The sequence below is a fragment of the Garra rufa genome, chromosome 14 (genome assembly GCF_049309525.1).
Source record: "Garra rufa chromosome 14, GarRuf1.0, whole genome shotgun sequence".
NCBI lineage: Eukaryota > Metazoa > Chordata > Actinopteri > Cypriniformes > Cyprinidae > Garra > Garra rufa.
In genome coordinates this window covers 15,665,484-15,689,834 of record NC_133374.1, presented here as the reverse complement: position 1 = coordinate 15,689,834, position 24,351 = coordinate 15,665,484, and the positions used below count along the sequence as shown (strand labels likewise).

At 34.8% G+C, this 24,351-nt stretch overlaps 1 protein-coding gene across 1 annotated transcript in view; it reads right to left on the bottom strand.

The window, feature by feature from the left end:
* Positions 1-6,029: 6,029 nt before the first annotated feature.
* The window catches only part of nlk2 (nemo-like kinase, type 2), a 110,563-nt gene continuing 92,241 nt past the window's right edge, over positions 6,030-24,351 (bottom strand). Inside the window, exons 8-11 of the mRNA XM_073817680.1 lie at positions 14,918-15,004; positions 13,391-13,589; positions 10,951-11,044; positions 6,030-8,867 (exon numbers count right to left, since the gene is read on the bottom strand). Of these exons, the coding sequence (XP_073673781.1) occupies positions 8,813-8,867; positions 10,951-11,044; positions 13,391-13,589; positions 14,918-15,004 (435 nt within the window). The 3' untranslated portion in view covers positions 6,030-8,812. The remainder of the gene's footprint in view (positions 8,868-10,950; positions 11,045-13,390; positions 13,590-14,917; positions 15,005-24,351) is intronic.

Below are 24,351 nucleotides of genomic sequence, written 5' to 3'. Positions count from 1 at the left end.
CGTCAGCTACACTGGTGAAAAAAAAACAGCATATGCTGGGTATATAGGTTTTGATGCTGGGATGCTGGTTAGGTATGTTTTGATGCTGCTTTAAGATGGTCCTTAGCTGGTCATGTGCTGGTCAAGGACCAGCATAAACCAGCATTTAGAAAATGTCTTTAAGATGATTTAGATTTAGAATGTATGTAAAACTGACATGTTATAGACGTTTATCAGATATTTGTAGCCCACGCAGCAGATGCTTTCCAGATTAAGCGATTTTTAGCACACATTTTGCAGACGTGTGATTTATATTGCATTACCAAAACCAGGAACTGTGGAAGCACATGCTCTCATTTATTTTAAATGCAGAACTTATGAACGTATGCTCATTGAGGTGGTTATTTAAAACATTTTCTCTATAGCCATCTTAAAAGAACGTCTTACGTATCGTAACCCTCGAGACCGACTGATAGGGAACAAAAAAAAAAAAACGTTATGTAATAATTGATGAAACACATGATAGAACTTCCCATGATGTAGTTTTGTTCAGGGCAGGGCCTGCAAACTTGTGCAAGTATGTGTAATAACATATTCAAAATAATGACATCTTGGAAATTTCCTGTAAATTTTTCAATGTATTATGTTTATCATTCAAAAAAAATGATGGAGGTTCCTCACTGAAACTTTTGCTTTCAGTCTTACTGCAACTCATGATCATGCCAAAGACTAACAAACTACAAAATATGTTTATACACTGCACCTTCTCAGTATTATATTACTATTATTATGTAGGTGTTTTAATTAGTGGTGGGCCGTTATCGGCGTTAACGTGCTGCGTTAACGTGAAACTCTTATCGCGCGATAAAAAAAATATCGCCGTTAATCTATTCTCAAATTTGGGTTGGGAGCTGGGTCTAAACTACGCAAGCTATGATGACTTTCACCTTGATAGTTTAACGCGGATGTATACCAAAGACTATAGAATATGGTCGCGCGTTTAAGTCTCCTCCGCCAAAACACAGACGGGATCGCGTAGTCCTCCATTCATAAAAACCGAATCTACTATAGCGAAATGCCACGTAAATTCGTCGTTTTTTGGATTCATAAATCAAATGTTGGTCAGTCACTTAATTCAAATCGCGATATGGACTAGTGTATGTGAAACCTGAAATGCAAAAAGACCGTTTTAATATGAATCCGATATGTTCCGTTTGCCTAGCTGTATGTATGCATTGCGGAGACGAGCTTTTACTACACGCATACTGAAACACACGCGACGCTCCCGGTAATTTTTGGCATTTTCATCTCACATGAACAGATAAACTCAATCTCCCAAACTGCTGTGAGTGTCACTTTTAAAGTTTCATTTGAGAAAACTAGCATCATATCATACTGTATGACACAAAAACTTCACGGCAACCTGTCAAAATAAAAGTACGGTGTAACATGTAATGGGCTGGGTAGGTGTTGACGTTAAAAAAACACAATCTAATAGGTAGAAAAAATAATTTCATTGTTAGTTAGTTAGTAAACACAAGTACATCTAATTGAACATAATTTATTTTCATCAACAAATTATCATAGAACAGCTTTATAAGCTTTATGATCCATTCTCAAAGACTTTAAGTCATTATTTGGGTAGCACACATATTCTGAATGCCTTCAGCTGAATTCAAATTAGCCATTTTAATCTAGATTAATCTAGATTAATTCCAAGATTTAATCTAGATTAATCTAGATTAAAAAAATTAATCTATGCCCACCCCTAGTTTTAATTGTTTTCTAATATATATTTTTTTCTAGTAAAGTTTTTCAACTGTAAGATTTTTTTTTATGTTTTTTAAGGAAGTCTCTTCTGCTTATCAAGCCTGCATTTATTTGATTCAAAGTACAGCAAAAACAGTAAAATTTTGAAATATTTTTTACTATTTAAAACAACCGTTTTCTATTTGAATATATTTTAAGATGTAATTTATTTCTGTATTTTCAAAACTGATTTTTAGCACCATTACTTCAGTCACATGATCCTTCAGAAATCATTCTAATATTCTAATTTGCTGCTCAAAAACATTTTTTAGTAGAATTTTTTCAAGTTTTTTCGATCATTAGAAAGTTCAGAAGAACAGCATTTATCTGAAATCTTTTGTAACATTATAATGTATTTATCATCACTTTTAATCAATTTAAAGCACCCTTGGTAAGTAAAAGTATTAATTTCTATTATTTATTTGTGTATAATAATACAGAAGCTTTTTTTATTTTAGATAAATGCTGATCTCTTTCTATTCATCAGAGAATCCTTATAAAAGTGTACTCAACTGTTTTAAATATTGATATTAATAATAATAATAATAAATGTTTCTTGAACAGCAAATCAGCATGTTTTAATGATTTCTGAAGGATCACGTGACACAAGACTGGAGTAATGATGCTGAAAATGTAGCTTTGATCACAGGAATAAATTACATTTTAAAATATATTCAAATAGAAAGCAGTTATTTTAAATAGTAAAAATATTTCACACTATGACTGTTTTTCCTGTATTTTGGGTCAAATAAATGCAGGCTTGGTGAGCAGAAGAGAAAAAAAACAAACATTAAAAATCTTACTGTTCAAAAACTTTTGACTGGTAGAGTAAGTTAAAACATCGCTAATAATTACCTAAAAAAAATCTACTGTAGTTACAGTGTATTTGAACTTTAAATCAAATGAAAGGTGCTGAGAACCAGTTGTCCTTTTGTCTGCACATTGACTCACTACAGGGTCCAGATGGCAGCCCACAATCCCCTCATTTCACCTGGAGAAGCCAGTGAAAGCGTTCATTGTTTAGGAAGGAAAAGCCCCAGCAGCATCAAAGTCATTCTTATGGTGTGTACGTGCTCACATGAAGAATTCCCCACGCATCAGCGATAACATTTTGTGAGTTTCCAAGATATTAAACCAAAAAGTCAACCACATACATTTCATAATAAGACATTATAGTCTATACGCCTGACCTTATAACAAAACACGGCTCTGTTAGACAGCCTTTGTCATGGTGTGTAGGCTGATAGGTGACAAAATGTTGTTTTGTTGATAAAATACTCAAGAAACTCTCTATAACTGATTAATAGTAGTCATTGTTTACCCCTCACTGTGCCCTTACACTGTGTGACTTAATCTTATCATAGCTGTTGTTTTTGGCGGTCACAAGTGTGAAGACCACTGAAATATCTATGACATTCTTCACTGAGCTGACCTACTTTTATCAAATTCCTTGGTAAAGGAATCTAACAATATTGTCTATAAGAAAAAATGTTAAAAATAAGATGCGTAAATGACAACTGTCAAGGATCTTTTCAGAAAAACAAAGTTACTTGAAAGAGGTGTAAACCCTTGTAATGAGCTAAACTTTCTGAAACGTTCCGCCAGGATTTGCCAGTTTTTCTAATCTGTTTGTACTCTTCCGTGATCACATTTAGATGTCTTGATTAGATTGCCGTACTCATGTTTATTTGGAGCAACATCATATTAGTTTTCTTTCTTAGTTTTCTCAGAATTAAGTGAACATATGGTTTCATTTGAAATAATTCCACTTCTTTGTTTGGTTTGAAAACATGCCAGTTTTTTTTTTAAGGAATTAAAAAATGCTGTTTTTCCTTAACAGTTCCATAAATGCCTTAAAGTTGGTATCAAGCAGCAAAATGAGCTGTTTTGTACAGCCAAAAATAGCGGGACATGGATGCATGATGCCGTTTTACTGCCAAATAAAGTTGAAATAGTTGAAGAATAAAGTAGAAATATTTCGACAATAAGGTAAAAATGATGAGAATAAGTCTAAATGTTTTGAGAATAAAGTCAAAATTACAAGAATAAAGTCAAAGTGTTTTGAGAATAAAGTCGAAACGTTTCAAGAATAAAGTCAAAATATTTCGAGAATAAAGAAAAAATTATGAGAATTAATTTATAGCAATTAGGAGATTAAAGTTATAATATTTTAAGAGTATATTCTAGCCTAACATTTCCACTTTATTCTCAAAATATTTCAAATTTATTCTCAAAACATTTTGACTTCATTCTCAAAATATTACGACTTTATTCTCAAAACATTTTGACTTTATTCTCAAAACATTTCGACTTTATTCTCAAAATATTACGATTTTATTCTCAAAATATTACGATTTTATTCTCAAAATATTACGATTTTATTCTCAAAATATTACGATTTTATTCTCAAAATATTTAGACCTTATTCTCAAAACATTTAAACTTTATTCTCAAAATATTACGACTTTATTCTCTAAACATTTTCACTTTATTCTCAAAACATTTCAACTTTATTCTCAAAATATTACGACTTTATTCTCAAAATATTACGACTTTATTCTCTAAACATTTAGACTTTATTCTCAAAATATTTAGACCTTATTCTCAAAACATTTTGACTTTATTCTTAAAATATTTGTACCTTATTCTCGAAACATTTTGACTTTATTCTCAAAACATTTCAACTTTATTCTCAAAATATTACGACTTTATTCTCTAAACATTTAGACTTTATTCTCAAAATATTTAGACCTTATTCTCAAAACATTTTGACTTTATTCTCAAAATATTTGTACCTTATTCTCAAAACATTTCGACTTTATTCTTGAAATATTTAGACCTTATTCTTAAAACATTTTGACTTTATTCTCAAAATATTACAACTTTAATCTAAATTAATTCTCAAAATATTACAACTTTAATCTAAATTCATTCTCAAAATATTACAACTTTATTCTCAATTTATTCTCAAAACATTTCGACTTCATTCTCAAAATATTTAGACCTTATTCTCGAAACATTTCAATTATATTCTCGAAACATTTTAATTATATTCTCAAACCATTTTGACTTTATTCTCGAAATATTTAGACCTTATTCTCGAAACATTTCGACTTTATTCTCAAACATTTAGACTTTATTCTTAAGACATTTCGACTTTATTCTCAAAATATTTAGACCTTATTTTTGAAACATTTTGGCTTTATTCTCAAAACATTTTCACTTTATTCTCAAAACATTTCCTCTTTATTCTCAAAACATTTAGACTTTATTCTCAAAACATTTTGACTTTATTCTCGAAATATTTAGACTTTATTCTCGAAACATTTTGGCTTTATTCTCGAAATATTTTCACTTTATTCTCAAAACATTTCCTCTTTATTCTCAAAACATTTCAACTTTATTCTCATAATTTTGACTATTGTGTAAATATTTCACCTTTATTTTTCAAATATTACAACTTTTTAAATTTTAGATTTTTTTTTTAACTCAAAGGCCCTCATTGTCTACAATAATATTCTAATGCCCATATAATTTTCTAGTTGTTCATGGTCTAATCATTAATTATTACTCACAATTTCTGATAAAATATTTAGAGCTTGGCATAGCTAGGAAAATGTATATTTATAAAATATATAAAATGACTCCTTAAAATTAGGCCTCAGTTTAAAAAAAAAATGGGAACCCTGGTTCTTCAAGACATAAACAAGAGAGGTCAAGTAACATATATCTGTATTTTTTAATGTCTTTGTTCCTTGTTATATTTTAAATCATCTTGAGACTGTCTAGTTGATAACTGATATTCATTTTATACTGTAGATTTCATCCTGTGCCCTCAATTTCATCCTTCCGACTTCATCCTCTAGGAAGTGAAATCATTTTGGTGGGAAAACAGCAACACACATAAGTATTAGCAAGACTAATTGGTTTGTTTTACTTAATATTAAAATGAACTTTAATTTGGCATCCTCATCTAAGCTAACAGACATCCTCTTTTAACTGTACATGAGCACATAATCATAATTTGTTAAAAACAACATAAGCAAATTCATTTCTAATCCTGAAAGAGACCAACTAAACACATTTCAAAATACTGGCATTTGAAATTCACAATTTGGCACTTGATTTCAAATTGGTCATCTTTTTTTTTCCACCCAGTGAAAAATGCATTAAAAACATTTTAAAATGCAGTGCTAATAAATCCATGTATTTGTAAGTAAAATAAGGACAGAATCAAGACACTTTTTTAAATGTCAACATTTAATGAGCTTCACCACTGTACTTCAAATCTACACTCTGAAAAGAGATCGGTGATTTTTCAAAACACAGAACACATCCACAGAGTCCTTCCGGTCCCTAAGAATCACCTCCTCCGCTTTCAGGGCATCGACTGCGAATTATAATCATATATGTCGTAAAATGTATTCAAATACCATTAGCTCTGAGTATAAACTTCAAACTTCCTTATAAAAACTGGACAGCAAGTGCAGTACCTTCCCCATTTGGCCCGATCGAGCTTGCGCGTTAGTCTCGAATCCGCACGTTATCTTAGGTACGCCAGCTTGTTACGTTCAAACATTGCCACGCTTTTTGTACGTTTATCTCATCCGACGTCTCTCGGTGAAGGATACCATGTTAATCATCGTGGGTATGCTGTGTGATCTAACAGTCAGAGAACACTGGGGTGAGAAGATGGTACTTTGTACAAGGATATGATGATGATGATGATGATGATGATGATAATGGGAACCACCTCCAACCAATCGCAATTTGAATGACTTGATTTCTTTATACAGGGTTTGATAGGAATATAAAAGTCGGAAGGGACATTCAAGTTTTAAATCTCCACATAAAAATAAAAGCGTGGAGGTAAACAACCAAGTCATTGAGCTCGAGAGGTAGAGACCAACAATGTGAATCCATTATATACATATACACAAACAGTTCAGTGTTTCTTTAAAGGAAATTAATAATAATAATAATATTAATCAATAATAATAATAATAATTAAAAAAGGGCTCTACTTCAATACTCATATCCACAGCTCTGCAGCACACAAGACACAATTAACATAATTGGTTATGTGTTTTTTGTTTTTTTTGCACTTATACTGATTTGGATTATTTCTTTGTCTACACTTTCTAGTGCAGGGGAAAATAAAAAGAAGAAGAAAAGAGAAAGAGAAAAAAATATGTACATTTATATGCAAGTCTCAAAAATAAAATCAAATTTCACAGCCCTAAAAAATGTGCAGGCTAATTCAACTTCTATACAGCAGTATTACTTTTTGTGTGTGTGTGTGTTTGGCGATTTTTTTTATACGTCGTTTTTTTGTAGATTTTTCGTTTCTATTGAAATCTACCTGCTACTCACTTATTTACATACCATACTCAGTGGATCATGGGAAAGCATGCCATAGCACATTGAGGAAGAAACAAAAATAATTCTCTAAATATATATTAAATATTTCCATTTGTTTTCTTTTAGTCCGAGAAAGAGTGCAGAAAGCATTATGGGAAGTTTAAGCATGAGTGAAAACTGCTCCCAATGTCTTTCCAGACCCACAATATACGCAATTCCCCAGGCACCCATTTGTCTTTTAACATAAAAAGGGCTTTTGAGGGGGGTCAAAGTAGACGACACTGAACTGACATCTACAGGATCACTATTGTGATGCCACAGTCAGTTCTAAACATGCACAGGGTCCATACATGCACTCCCAATGGCGTTCGTCAAGATTTGGTGTGGAAATATACCATTGCAATAATGGAATGGTTTGGCTGACACACCGTTCAACCTATTTCTTTGTTTTTTTTTTAGGTTTTAGTCTTTAATTTGGTTTGCATGCTATTCTAGACACTCCATCAGGGAGAGCAGGGTTATCTCAAAACATAAACCTCCCCATATCATCATTTCGCTACATGCTAGATTTGAAGTCTCTGCTTCAAATAGACCCTTTTCGGTCCCCCTCGGGCCAATTTTGCATGCTTTGGATCCTTTTGAGTCGTTGTGCCGTTCGGTCACCCACCCGAAGTACTAAATACTGACACAACACATCCACATTCAGGAGTACTAAGAGAAGCCTACGAATCAGTATCTCTGCCAAGTGCTGCACTACGGAATACTGATTTCTTTTTTACCGACGAAAGTTGAATATGAGACGGAAAGCGAGATACGAACAAAGATAGATCGATAGAGAGAAAGGAAGAGCGCAGACGACAGCAAAAATGGAAGAAAGTCGTAAAAACCACACCGCCGTTGACGGAAATGAACACGATGAGCAGCTCACTCTAGCCGAACGAGTGGTCACAGTTCTGAAGATGCGGTCACATTTGCCAAAAAAGCTCCTGAAACTTCAAACCTGCGATGGGTAATGTGACCGCATCTTTCACAAGGGCCTCTGAAATTCACAAAGCCTGGGATAATTTAACGAGGATAGCGCTTTTTTTCTTCGCCGTAGACGACGACCTTGGTTCTAGCGTGAGCGAGAAAGACAGATTCAGAGAACTTGCTTTCTTTCCATACTACATGAAGCACTGCACTTCCTGTTTCCGTGAATAAATAAAGCATGATTACTCGCACACATAGCCGTGATGAGTTTTCCTTCAGGGATACTGCGCAGATTCTGCCGCCCTGCTGTTCAAAATACATTCAAGTCCACAGGGGTCGACTTCGACTGCTGAAAGCACAGGTTCGTACTCTTTGCGAACCTTTAGTATACTACTACAGAGTAGTGGGTATGTACGAACGGACCCCCTGTGACCGTGCCCACCCGTCCCGTGTCCCGCTTGAACTCATCAGCAGTGGTTGCTTCTATAAAACTCCATTTAGTAAGTATTACAGTACACACACACACATCAGCGACATGGCTAGTCCTAGACTCCAGTGAAATGCTACGCAGGTTTGGGGATGCCTGGGGGTCAGTAGTCCGGGGGGGGAGCGAGGGGTGGACGCGGGACGGGCCGCCGGAGGGACGTCCACCGTCGCTGTTATCAACGCCATTTATCTTCTCCGCCGTCCTCAGTTACTCCCATACTAGAGGAGATGGAGGCATCTCAGAGGGCTGAGCTACTGTCGAGCTGTGAGGAGAAAGGAAGAAAGAAAGGGGATTGTTAGGCTTTTGCTTTAGGGATAAGGATATGTCTCCATCTAGTGTTGAAACACTGAGAAATAAGCAAAATAAGAAAGAAAAGCATAACAGTTAGAACATGAAGGTTTAACTAAATGTTGTCTTCAACCCAAAGCACTTCTAAAATAAGGCTCCCCTTCACAAAATGACATTCATGCTCACTGGATTTGATTTGGCATGTCTGTTAACCCTGAGGATGGGAATGTGGATGTGAGGGTGAATCTCACAAAATCGGTCAATGACTGTATGGCTCTTATTTCATTTCAAAAAAAAAAAAAAAAAAGTGACTCTGGACCACAAAACCAGTCTTAAGTAGCACGGGTATATTTGCAGCAATAGCCAAAAATATATTGTACGGGTCAAAATTATTGATTTCTCTTTTATGCCAAAAAACATTAGGATATTAAGTAAAGATCATTTTCCATGAAGATATTTTGTAAATTTCCAACTGTAAATATATCAAAATTTAATTTTTGGTTAGTAACATAAATTGCTAAAAAGTTTATTTGGACAACTTTAAAGGCGATTTTCTCAATATTTAGATTTTTTTGCGCCCTCAGATTCCAGATTTTCAAATAGTTGTATCTCAGCCAAATATTGTCCTATCCTACCTTATTTATTTAGCTTTCAGATGATGTATACATCTAAAAAAAAAAAACTAAAAAAAAACCTTATGACTGGTTTTGTGGTCCAAGGTTACAAAAGTGTTTTAATTATAAGAAATTCTATTTTTTCATTAAAAAAAAAAAAACACCTCACCACATCAGCTTTTATAATGTGAAAAATCTCTTTCTAACTTCCAAAATGTAAAACAATATTAATTAAGTGAATAAATAAACATCTGAATTATATAAATAAAAATTAAATAATGATATTAAGTATATCTGTAAATAACAAATGTATGTATGCATACTAGCTGTTATAACTGTACTGAATTCAATTTATGCTGATTTTACTTATTCAAAATAATGATATAATTGAGAATTTTTGTGATGAAAAATATCACAATGCAAAAATCTTAATGTGGATGTGAAAAAGTCGGTCAAGTTTACATTATTTAGTAAATTGATTTCCACTTTAATAAAATATATATATAATAAACACGATTAATGTAATGTAACAATTTTAAAGAAAAAAGTATGTTTTACGAACTTGACAGGACTGTCTTCAATCAAAACTTTGTGATGTAGACAGTTTAATACTGGCTGTTCATCCAATTATGGTGAAAACCAAACATTTGTATGTTCAAAAAGTAAAGAAATGTTGATGTATAAACATCCTCTGCATCTTGTTTCTTGGCACAAAAAGTATTCTCATAAAATTCAGGTTGAACCACTAATGTCATATGGACTATTTTAACAATGTCCCTACTGCCTTTCTGGGCCTTGAACTTGTTGTGTTGTATCTAAATAACTAAATAAGCTTTCCATTGATGTATTGTTGGGAAATGACAATATTTGTCTGACATACAGCTATTTGAAATCTGGAATCTTGAGGGTGCAAAAAAAAAAAAAACCCCATTTAGAAAATCACCTTTAAAAAAAGTTCTTAGCAATGCATATTACTAATCAAAGTTTTGATATATTTACAGTAGGAAATTTACAATATATCTTCACTGAACATGATATTTACTTTATATCCTAATGATTTGTGGCCTAAAAGAAAAATCAATCATTTTGACCCTTATAATGTATTTTTGGCTATCGCTCCAAATATACCCGTGCTACTTAAGACTGGTTTTGTGGTCCAGGGTTATATATTACTTCACTGGCCAAGGGAGCCAACCAACCCTGTGCCTACTTTTTCCCAATTTTCTTTAAAATGGTAAATCATGTTTGTTATATATTGTTTAATAAAAGGAGAAATCAGTTTACTAAAAACTTGTCTGACTGCTTCACTTCAACTTCAACTAATACAGGATTAATTTCTTTATGCTATTTGTTTAGTGTAAAAATATAACCTGTACACTTGAGATTCTGGTCATGAGATTCGCCCATAAACAGCAGATAATGTAAAATGAAGGGTAGCCTCACCTGATAAAGCTTTTGAAGGCAGCTGATTGGGGGTTGATACAGAGCGGTACCCGATTCCCCTTCTGCTGCTCCAGGATGAACTGATGAATGATCTCTGTGTGAAGAAAAGAGAAGAGATGATGAGAAATAAGAAATAATAACAATTTACCGTATTACATAACTGTTCATAAGTTATGTGCAAATCAAGGTTAAAAGAATAGTTCACAAAACAACTAAAACACTTCATCAGTTTTCATGTTGAATACAGTATGGGTTTCGAATGACATAAGGGTGAGTAAATGATTACATTTTTATTTTTAGGTGAATCTAATTAAAGTTAGTTCACCCCAAAATGAAAATTCTGTCATTAATTACTCACCCTCGTGTCGTTCCAAACCCCTAGACCTTTGTTCATCTTCGAAACACAATTTAAGATATTTTTGATGAAATCCAAGAGCTTTCGGACCCTGCATAGACAGCAACACAACTACCACGTTCAAGGCCCAGAAAGGTAGCAACAACATTGTTAAAAAAGTTTGTGAAATCAGTGGTTCAACCTTAATTTTATGAAGCTACGAGTACTTTTTGTGCTGAAAGAAAAAATAAACAATGACTTTATTCAACAATATCATCACTTTTAACTAGTGGTGGGCATAGATTAATTTTTTTAATCTAGATTAATCTCACTGTAATCTTGGAATTAATCTAGATTAAAATGGCTAATTTGAATTCTGCCGAAGGCATTCAGAATATGTGTGCTACCCAAATAATGACTAAAAGTAAGTCTTTGAGAACGGGTTTCTCAAGCCAGGTGGCGCATTAGACCAGGGGCTCATCTCCTGTTTCCAAAATGCATCACAAACTGCTTGACAATTGCATTTACAACACAATTAACTGTAACCAACTATTCCTACACTGCATGTACTTCTGCGTAAAAGGCTGCGCCTGTGTATTTAACTGCAACGCGCACGGGCATGGATATCTGCGTGCATAGTTAAACTGCGTTGCATTTAGAAGCGTCAATTCAGTTGTTGCATATAGTTTAATGTCTTTATTTCGGGATTATCAAAGTAAATTATAACTCACGCATGTGCCCCAGTAAAAATGGTCTAGCAACGCCCCTGCCCTGAAGCAAACCCGGCGGCTTCATAGCTGCATCCATGTTAGCACGTCTGGTTTGATGTGGTAATTTCACAGTAGGCATACACACAGGTTCGAAGACTCGTTTTCGCCCCTACAGTGCAATTCGGCTAGGTATACATCCGCGCTAAAATATCAAGGTGAAAGTCATCATAGCTTGCGTAGTATAGACCCAGCTCCCAACCCAACTTTGAGAATAGATTAACGGCGATATTTTTTTTATCACCTGATAAGAGTCTCACGTCAACGCCGATAACGGCCCACCACTACTTTTAACACACATTCACGAAAGTACCATGACAAATGTGTGTGGTGCTGCTGACATAGAACCCAGATCCACTGCGTTTTGTTTCTCCGCCTTGTTTCTTGTACACAAAAAGTATTCTCGTAGCTTCATAAAATTAAAGTTGAACCACTGATGTCACATGGACTATTTTAATGATGTCCTTACTACCTTTCAAGGCCTTAAACGTGTCAGTCGCGTTGCTGTCTATGCAGGGTCAGAAAACTCTGAGATTTCATCAAAAATATCTTAATTTGCATTTTGAAGATGAACGAAGGTCTTACAGGTTTGGAACGACATGAAGGTGAGTAATTAATGACATAATTTTCGGGTGAACTATCCCTTTAAGAGGTAGACTGCAAGCCAAACCTGATTCTAAAATAAGATTCTACATGCAGACTGTACTATCTGTAATATCTTCCAAACCTCTTTATTTCAGCATACAAGCGATTAAGCTTAAAACTAGCTCGGCCAACGTCGAAACTCCTTGTGTGTCGATCCAAGAGGGGTTCCCCTCTCGTTCCAAACACGGCTGCCTACCCTAAAGCGCTTTAAGTCTCCAGGCAGTCGGCTCCATCCGCACTGACTAATCCTCCAGTGGAAACACGTTGCACACAGGATGGAGGAAGAGGAGGGAGGGTGAAGGACAGAGTTATTTTGAGCCGACAGCACAGTAAGCCTGCTTTTAGCGACAGACTCTCACTAATACCCGCTGACAGTGGAAGGCAAGCACAGATCCAGGGGCCCCGAATGAAGGGTGAAAACAAGGGACAAAAACAACAGGAGCAGCGGGGGATCTGGAGCAGGAGACGCCCAGCAAGACTTCTGATTAACACACTGTGGCATGACGGGCGCATGCTCTCAAATAGATTCAATTCAATTAAGACCTTTAGCTTCTAAACACGATGTCAACAAACCCAGGGTGGATCAGGACACAAGGTTAAATGAAAAGAACAACGATGTTTGTCTCACGTGTATAATGTGTACTGCAATCAGCATAAGGTGTAAGACAATTGACTTGATTATAAGCTCGCTCACCTTTGACCTGTCGAACTGACGTCAGGTTCTTCTCAAAGCCGTCGTCAAACTTGGGGTTGGTGACAGGCTCAAAGTCACTGGTGTAGACGCGGCCAGAGGAAGTGGTGTAGCAGCATTTGCACATGCAGGTGTGGTACCGCAGACGCCCCTCGTCCAGGTACGGGTGCGCCAGGGCGTCCTTTGCAGAGATCCGCTTAGACTGTATTGGAAAACAGATTTGTTCTGATTGAACGCTCCTTATAGAAATGCAATAAAAAAAGATCTATTTTACAGTTTTATATATTGACATATACACTGCTGTTCAAAAGTTTAGGATCAGTAAGATTTTTAATTTGCTTTTAAAAAAAATCTCTTATGCTCATCAAGTCTGCATTTATATGATCAAAAATACAGAAAAAGGTTTTTATATTTTAATATACTTACAATACAATTTATTCCTGTGATGCAAAGTTGAACACTACACACTACTGTTTAAAAGTTTGGGGTCAGGATTTTTTCTTCTCTTTTTTTGAATGAAATTAATACATCTATTCAGGTCCATGTGTTAAATTGATAAAAAGTTGTCAATAGATTTGTTTTGCAAAAATGCTGTTCTTTTAAACTTTATTAATTAATTAATTATTTATTAAAGAATCCTGAAAAATGATCACAGGTTCCAAAAAATATTAAGCAGCACAACTGTTTTCAGCACTGATAACAAATCAGCATATTAGAATGATTTCTGAAGGATCATGTGACACTGAAGACTGGAGTAATGGCTGATTAAAATTCAGCTTTGTATCACAGAAATAAATAATATTTTAAAGTATATGAAGACATAAAACAGTTTTTTTTTTAAATTGCAATATTTTTTTTCTGTATTTTTGATCAAATAAATGCAACTTTGATGAGCATAAGAGACTTCTTTAAAAAGAAATCTGTTACTTCAAACTTTTGAATGGCAATGTGTATATATGTATTTATATAACATCTAATATAATTATATATATATATATATATATATATATATATATATATATATATATATATAAAATGTGTGTTTTAAAATGTAATTATTGTAGATGTAATTGTAATGTTATGTATTATTAAAAAAGAATTGAAGAATGTATATATATATATATATATATATATATATATATATATATATATATATATATACATTAAGATATGAAGAAATAAAGATGTAAGATTAAGATGTAAATTAAGATGTAACCATGATTATGAATTTTAAGTAAATAAATTAAATAAAAATAAATAAAAGTCTCTTGATCAAACTGTGGAAATTGTGGGGGAAAAATTAAGTTAAATATGTAATTATATATATATATATAAAATTTTAAAAGATTAATTGTTTTCTTAATTATTTGTTTTCTTAACTTTAATTAGTCTCATTACAATCTAGGTAGGTATATAAATGTGTGTTTTAAAATGTAATTATTGTTGGCGTTTCATTTTCAATTTGTAATGTTGTACTGCTTTAGTTTGTAATATTACAGTTTCTGAGAATAAAGTATCAAGAACACTTACTGGGTCAAAGACCAACATCCTGCAGAGGAGGTGAACAGCCTCATGGGTTGCTTGACTGGACAGGGTGTACAGGACAGGAAGTGAGGGCTGCAGAAACAGGAAATTACATGATCAGCACAGTCTTCCAGTACTTTATCTCTTTTACGAACCTTAAACATACATATTCAGAGATAACAAAACAAACTATTATGTAATCAGTGTTCCAATTTTTGGAAAAACCCATCTGACCAAACAAATGTGAAAACGCTGTATGAAGTGTGAGAATGAATTTTCATCCTGTTTTGAGAAGCAGTCAAAACATACAAACAGCTTCCTATAAGCATGTCATGTGATCCTCAGCTTTGGTTCAGCTGCACGTAGCAGTCTCAAGCATGCAAAACATTCCTCCCAGTAGCACATGATCCTTGCGCCAATAGCCGCACACTTATCTGAGGATGTGGGACAGCGGAGACAATGTGCTGGGATATTTTTAACCATGTCTAATTATCTCCTCCGCACGCCCCCCCCCCCCACCCCATCCCTAGCCCCCCAGCCGACTCGCCAAAGAGTTGATTGAAAAAGCCCACCGGTAATTGCTTGTTTTCCCTGGTTAGGTTCTTTGAGCCGAGAACAGATGTGAACTATGGCTGGTGATTCACCATTTAAAAAGAGATGACGTATTGTCAAGGCTGACTGTAGCTGATGGAGGTGAAGGTGTCGGGCGAGAGATGGAGGAAGACGGCGGGAAAGGATTGAAAGCTCGCAGCCATATCTAGAGCCAAGCGGAAACAAGGTGTGCTGTTACGTACTTTAAGTGATCAGACCTTCATTGAAGGAAAAATCTGAGTCATATCTAGGGACCAGAATATCATACAGATTCAAAATCATCCCATAAATTGCATAGCAACATTCTAAAAATCACTCGGAACACCTTAGCGGCTGCATAGCGACGTCATGGCTACGACCCAAAACACACTAAAGAGTAGGGCTGCACGATTAATCGAACAATGTTGTGAGGCGCGTTTAGTCAATGAAGCCGGTACTTTGATTAGTAGTAAATCTCCATCACGTGCGTTCAGCGGCGTAAATCACTGACAAGCTACGCCAAATCGCGCTCACAAATCGAATGCGATTTTGAACGCGATTTGGTGTAGCTTGTCAGTGATTTACGTCTCTGTGTATTAACTGCCGCTCCAGCTGAACGCACGTGATGGAGATTTACTACTAATCAAAGTACCGGCTTCATTGACTAAACGCGCCTCACAACATCGTTCGATTAATCGTGCAGCCCTACTAAAGAGATATAATTATATTTGTTTACAAAAAAGGGAAATAAAAAACAAATTCACTGGCAAATGATGAGATAATTTTAATAATATAATATGCACACATGCTCAATCAAATGAAGCACTTCACTCTAAAAAAATACATTTTAAATAATTTAAATACAATTTATTTTTATAAATTGATCTTTGGGAGCAGTGGCAGTGTGCTGATTTACGTTTACTTATTTTAATAATACAAAAATAATACATTTATTGAAAATGAAATATAAAACTAATAAATATAATCAAATATAACAAAATAATATAACAGTACATATGCATGGAAAAATAATAAATATGAATAATCAAAAACATACAAAAAAGAATTGAAGAAAAGAAGAAATACATACTAAATGTAAGTATGCTGATTTAAGTTGCACACTTAATTTCATAATACTGTTAAAAAAAGTTAGTAAGATTTGGAATATTTTTTTAAGATGTCTCTTATACTCCAAATATAATAATATTGTGAATTCTAATAAAAATATGAAAATATTTTTTACATAATATAATAATAAATAATCATTTAATAATAATTATTTAAATTTGAATAATAAAAATAAAAATACTTTCTGTAAAATTCTTCTTGTTTAAATATATTTTGAAATATAGTTTATTCCTGTGATGGCAAATCTACAATCTGTTTTAACAAAGTAAATATTACTGTGACTTTCGATCAGTTTAATACATTCTTGCAGAATAAAACTACTTTATTTTCAAAGAAAAAAAAAAACAATTATATTAATTGACTAATATATGTAGTCATATGCTCAAAGTATAATAATATTGTGAATTTTAATACAAACATTTTAATAAAAAAATAATAATTTAATAATAAATAATAACGTAATAATAGTTATTTAAATAAAAATAATTTCTGTAAAATACTTCCTGTTGAAATATATTTTAAAATATATTTTATTCCTGTGATGCAAATCTACATTTTTATTATCGTTGTTGCTTAATTTTTTATTTTTTTTTAAATCATAAAGACTGGTTTTGTGGTCCAGGGTCACATATAAGAGTCATTTATTCAGAAAGAAGTGCACCTTAGCTGTGCTGTACAGTTTTGATTTACTAAAAAAAAAAAAAAAAGTTCATAAGAGCTATTCATTCGGGAATAGGATTAGTTGTGCCGTATGTTTATGATATACTAAAAACTACTTGCTCCCTATTTGTGTCAGCGCATGTGTGCCAACCGCTATGCTCCTCTGACAAATCTGAAAGATTATCAAATGATAGGCGTTTGAATCCAGTGGGTCAGATTCTGTGTGGGCCGCGCCAAAACTGTGCCTGCACGATTATGAGTCAAGAAGCGTGCAGGGTGCAGCGATACACCAACGTAGTGAGGTTGTGTGAGCGTATGTGATTAAGGAACCTCGGTGGGCAAGTTTTTGGTGAGTAGTCGGCAGTAACGTGCCGCGTGCAAACGATCATGCCCTCTGGGGTGGTGTGATCGTGTGCTGTAGTATTAGACAGTATTAGTTAAGGATTACAGGGGAATGTGGCTTCAGACAGTTAAGGGAGGGAGAGGGCCTCTCCCTGTCCCATGATTCAAAGCTCAATTAGACAAATGATGAGTCAGGAGGGTTGACATCATCAGTCCAGGCTTTCAGTCATCCCAGGCATGCAGGCAGCTCATGTTCCGCCCTCACATTCTGACAGAGAAATGCACTGAGCAAATTTGCTACTTTAAATCCTGGACAGGAGTCAGACGGGTCACATTTTTAAACCGTGCACAAGGATTTCACAAGTGAATTAAGCCTCAGTATCCAGGTGCAACCAGTAATTTGCCTGTTCTCACCAAAAGCAAAAATGATGACACCAAAATGAAAAATAAGGGGGTTAGAATGAAATTTACAAGAGAACCAAAACAGTAAGATTTACATGGAGGAGGGTTTATCATTAATTTATCATGTCACATCTGGTTAGGACATTATCAGGTCAACCAATAAAGGGTTTTTACTGGCTGGTGCAGTCATGATGTCAATTCGAGTAGTTGATTTAAAAAAAAAAATCTATGATTGCTTTTTTGAAAATGAAAGTGGCACATTCCACAGACGAGAATCTAAGAAACACATTACTAGACTGTTTTCCAAGACTGCGTAATATATTAAACCTATTTAAAAATCATAATAAACCATAACGCTATTGTGAAATTGCAAATGCTACGATTCAATTCAAATAAATATTTCAATAATTATTAGGTCGGGCGTCGCAGAGTTGCTCCATTCACAATAAATGCTGCTCCACACAAACTGTTTTATTTACACATTTACATGTGTGGAGCTTCTCAAACTTCACCTCTGCATATTGTTATGAGTTTAGGTTTATTATAACATTCAATTGGTAATTCAACGTGCACCATTTAATTGGATTTGTAAGGTAACTCATTTATAAAATGTATAAACCTACGCAAACACAGGAGAATACATCAATATCTTTCTCAATATGCTAACTGTTCATTGCGACTCCAAAATAAATGTTTTAATCCTCGCTATGAGTTTACATATTTTGATGTCTGCATATTCAAGTTACAGTGGCTGTAGCATTACTGTCGTAAATAAATGGCCAAATGTTAAAGAATAAGTATTATTGTTTCCATGTTTGTGAATTTTCAGCAACATTTGAGATTTTGAGATCTTTTCACCCTGAGAACAACTGAGGGACTCATATACAACTATTACAGAAGGTTCAAACACTCACTGATGCTCCTGAAGGAAATGCATTAAGAGCCGGGGGTTAAAAATTTTTAACAGAATGAAGATGTGTAAATTTTTCTTATTTTGCTTAAATATCATATTTTTTATTTATTTATAACTGCTCTTCAGAAGCTACAGAACATACTTAAATGTTTCCCAGAAGACAAAATAAGTTAAATTTACCCTAATCTTCAAATTCAAAAAGTTTTTGAATGTATTCTGTTTCCTTTTGACACATCAGTGAGCGTTTGAACTTTCTGTAATAGCTGCATATGAGTCATACAGTCATTGTTGGAAAGGGTTCAAATCAGTGTTGTTTTCGTCAACGATGACGATGACGAAATCATTTCGTTGACGCCACTTTTTTCTCATGACGATAACGAGACGATGACGAGATAAAAATGGCTCGTTGATGACTAAAACATGACGAGACGTGTGTGAGTTTTCGTTGACGAGACGAGAATAGACGAAAATGTTAGTGGGTGGTCCGTCAGACGTTTAAAATGCATGACATTTCCGCTTATTGTGCATGCCAATTAAAACTTAAAAAGTATCTGACTTTATGGCAAAAAAAGTATTATGACTTTATGGCAAGCCGTTTAAGCATTAAATACTCTTTGCTATACTAGTATGGCAAGCCGTTTTAGCATTCCATCCTTTTTTGTCTTTTATATTCTAAACCATTCCTTCATTATTGTAATTATTGGTGAAAATAGTCGATCCAGAAGCTCACATTGTGTTGAACTATAGATCTGCTATTTTCAGAACTTATAAGTGACACTACCCAACAGCAAAATACTTACTGACCTACATTAATTTGTTAAAAGACTACTTTTTTCCCTTTTTTTGACTAAAACTAGACTAAAACCTTTTTGACTTTTCGTCGACTAAAATTGGACTAAAACTATCACATATAGAAGTGACTAAAATTTGACTAAAACTAAGAAGCATTTTAGTCCAAAAGACTAAGACTAAGACTAAATCTAAGATGGTTGTCAAAAACAACACTGGTTCAAATACACAAAAATGCTAAAAACCAAAGAATTTGTGAGGCCTAAAGGATTTTTCTGAAGAACAGCAGGCAGCAGACTATAAAAACATAGCTGTAGATCATTCAGGTAATAACAGTAAGAATCAAGCATATGTAAACTTTTGAACTGGGTCATTTTTATAAATTCAACTATTATTTTCTCTTGTGGACTACAGTATATGTAAAAATCTTTTATGTGAAATATCTCATTCAGGTCAGTACTAAATAAAAAAATGCATTGATCCCTCTTATTTTGGTAAAATAATTAATATTTTGCAGATTCTGCAAGGTGTATGTAAACGTTTTACTTCAACTGTATATCGATAGACCAACAATTAGTCAGACAGGTAACTGACAATTACCTCCAAATGAACAATGTTACTGTGTTAGTGTCAATGTTAGTGTCACTTTAAGGTAAAACCAGCTTTGTTTTCCCTCTACCTGACTGGCGACACAAACCCAGGCTGCAGCTATGAAGGAAAGGAGGAAGAGGTACGGTGTCATGAGAAGGTTGAGAAACGAGCCACGGCTTCCTGTGAAGCTGTGCCCACGTGACGTCCGACCGCCCCTCTGGCCCAGCAAAAACCCAAGCAACAGGTGCAGGCTGCAGCTTTCCCTAACCAGCTCAGCGTTCCTCCTTAACCTCCCCCCGCTTGCTGCGGCTGTGTGGTCTGGGCCATCTCTCCCCACTATCACAAACAAGCCATTGATCATCCTGGCAGAAAAACAACACAAAGCCCTTCAGGCCCACAAGTGCAGGGAGAGCAGACCCCGCCGCACCTGGGAGAGGGCCAAGCGAGGACAGACAGGTGGATAGGACTTGTCTGTTTGTTTATTTTTGCAGTTAGCATGCTAAAAAGAAAAAGCAGGACGCGTTTCCTACAGGCACGAGAGGGGGGAGGGAGCGCTGATATAGGAGCAGGCCATTAAATGAACGAACGCTGACAGAGACAACAGTGATTCCAGAGAACGCTGAGCTGTAGAGCAGCTAACAGACTTCCTTCTGTATACTCCGACAGGCAGAATCTGAACAGGGTGTGTGTGTGTAATAGATATTGGGTCTTTTTCACTTAATCCAAGTGCACACCACAAGACCGAAGCTTGTCACTCTGTGTACATTTAAAGACTTAGAGTTTCTCGCTTTTTGTTGCATACATACTGTGTCACATACATCCAACGGATAAGATACGGAGGAAAGGTTTGATTCTCACACCATGGGAAACCGTAAACCACACTAAAGCTTTAAAGGGACAGTTCACCCCAAAATAAAAAATACCTCATGGTTCACTCACCCTCAAGTCATCCTAGGTGTATATGACTTTTTTCTTTCAGACGAATACAGTGCAGGTTTGTACAGATACTGTGAAATGAAATTCAAGGACTTTCAAGCACTACTTTCTTGATTTTCAAGGATTTCAATCAGAGTTCTCACTTATTACTTCTATTTCAAATTCTAAAAAAAGAGAATTAGATCAATAAAAATATACTAATAAAACATGGCCAAAAAAGTGAAGCAGTTTATTACTAAAGTACTACAAATATAGCCTATTACACTTTTACTATAGTAAAATCACGGTTCATTTTCTTAAGGGATTTTTATTTGTGTATACTTTCTTTCTTTTTACTCTGTTTAAGAAAAAAAAAAAAATTGGCAAAATTGCTCCAAAATCCTGATATGAAACAAATGATTTGAGGTCCGCGCTACGAAGATTGATCTAAAGCAAAAGATTTGCGAACTTGCTCTGAAGTTCTGAACAAAAGCAAAAGATTTTTGAGCCACGCTCTGAAGTCCCAATCTGAATAATGATTCGCGAACCATCATTTCAGATCAGGACTCGGAGCAGCATGGGTCAAGAATCATTAGATTTAGATCGGTGTGTGCGTGTATCGCAAATAATCAGATTTAAATCATTCAATTTCAATCAGCGAAATGATTTACAATCCCGTTTCGATCGAAATCAAATGATTCGTATTATGCGATTTGAAGTCTTGATCCAAAACAAATGATTTGCGATACACAAAGTTCAAATCAAAATCAAATTATTTGTAATAGATGAAGTTTAAATCTAAATCAAATGATTTGCGATTCACAAAATCCCAATCTGAAACGAATGATTTATGGTATGCGATCCGATTGGTGCGCTTTGAAACAGTGAATCAATTTGCGGCGCAATGGTTTAACTGATTCAGAGCTAAGTTTCACAAATTACTACGTGCTTTTTCAAATCGTTACAAGCGATGCTGACATTCAAAAATAAATCCCTCTTTTATATAATCTGTTTTTTGCTACTGAATCGCTTAAAATAAATGATTGAATTCACAAGTCTGAATTAATCAGAGCAGTCCCAGTGTAAATGATTCAATTGATTTGGTTCACCTCTTCTTCTTTTCACATGTTCAGCCATATTTACATGACACTGTCAGTAAAACTACTGGCTTAGCTCAACTGTTTTCTGACAATAACTGAAATAAGCCAAAAAGGTATGTGTAAATTTAGCATTAAAGTTATGTGCTTATTGACAAAATTACACACTTATTTACTCTAGATACATTCTACATGTCTTTCAATAATTCAAGCACTTTTCAAGTACCTTTTCAGGAATATTGCTTTTTCAAGGGATTTCCAAGCCTTTCAAGTACTTTAGGCACTTTGTACATACCCTGACAATCAGAGTTATATATAACAAATGTCCTGGCTCTTCCAAGCTTTATAATGGCAGTTGAGATTTTGAAGGCCAATAAAGTGCATCCATCCATCATAAAAAGTACTCTACAGTACAGTACATGGCTTCAATAACATGGTTAATAAAGCTTTCTAAAGTGAATTGATGTATTTGTGTAAGAAAAATATCCATATTTTAAACTCAATTAACCATAATTCTTAGCTTCTGCTAACTGTCCTATGCCTGTTCATGAGAAATGGCTTTCCAGGGGCTGATGAAGGACGTAGGCACAGAATAAGCTCTGGTGACAAACACAGAAAGCTCCGTGGAGAGAGCGAAACAAAACAACGGTCACAAATTAGAAGTACAAAACAGGGATTTGTAAAATAAAAAAATATATGTTGCGGCTTATAAAGTTTTAAATATGAATATTTTTCTTAGACAAACGCATCGATTCAATTCAGAAGGCCTATAATAACCCCCTGGAACCATGTGGAGTACGTTTTTATGATGGATGAATGGGCTTTAAAAAAACACCCATTCGCTGCCGTTATAAAGCTTGGATTGCATTCATCTAAAAGAAGAAAGACATACACAAATAGGATGGCTTAATGGTGAGTAAATCATGGGGTAATTTTCTTTTTTCTTTTCTTGGGTGAACTGTTCCTTTAACCTCAACCTCAGCATCTGGTTAAACTAGTATACAATGTTACCATATTCCATGTTAACTTTTTGCATGTCTTACCATTTGTGGACTTTCCTCTCTATGACTGAATCTGTAATGGTGAGGATGTGCAGAAAGTCCTTATATGGGGATGTATATGCTAAACATGACTGCAGGCACACAGTCCCTCCTTTACAATAATACAGATTCATCAACATTACAATGAGGGAAATATACACTGTACTCCTTTGCATGAGAACCTACTGTACAGTATTCTATGCACATACAGTATAAGTAAAAACACTTGTACTAAAATGTTACTGAATAAAACTCATTGTGAGAAAAACAGAGAGGAAAAGGAGGAAGAGGGGAACAAGAGAAAGAAAACAATGAAGAGAAGAGTGGCGTTTTTTTTAAAAGCAGATTCGTGCTCTGAGATAGCATAACATTCATGCAGGGCAGGGGTGTAACTTTTCCAACCTCTTAAAATACACCATCAGGCTGTGTGAAAGCATATTTGTTTCCGGTTTCAGTTTGAATGGTAGCACTTAGCGCTGGTTTGCGAGCGGGCGCTGAACAGCGTATCTCTCAGATGCACTCAGAAGCCCAAACTAATCGGACTAAGTGTTAGAGCTGATACGGTGAGGATGAAAATCCCTAAAGCCCCTGAAGGATCTCGTTTCAAAACAGCCCAAATCAGATCTTCTCTATTTATAGCAAAGAAGCGGGACAGGGCGTTAAAAGGACGCCCACATCGAAGCAAACATCAAGATGAACACATTAATGACGGGTGTTTTAAAATGTCAATTGGGAGCTGTGAAAGTGTCACTAAGTTGTTAAAACAATGTCAGCAAGAGAGCTGAGCTTCAGATGCTTTGACAGAAGAGGAATATTATAGTCGTGACTCTAATGGGGCGAGGACACATAGTGGTTTCCCGTTCATTTATGTGTGCAATAATAAATTAAATGCAATATTATGTTATTTTTATAATGACATATGTGACCCTGGACCACAAAAACAGTCTTATGTAGCACAGGTATATTTGTAGCAATAGCCAAAAATGTATTGTC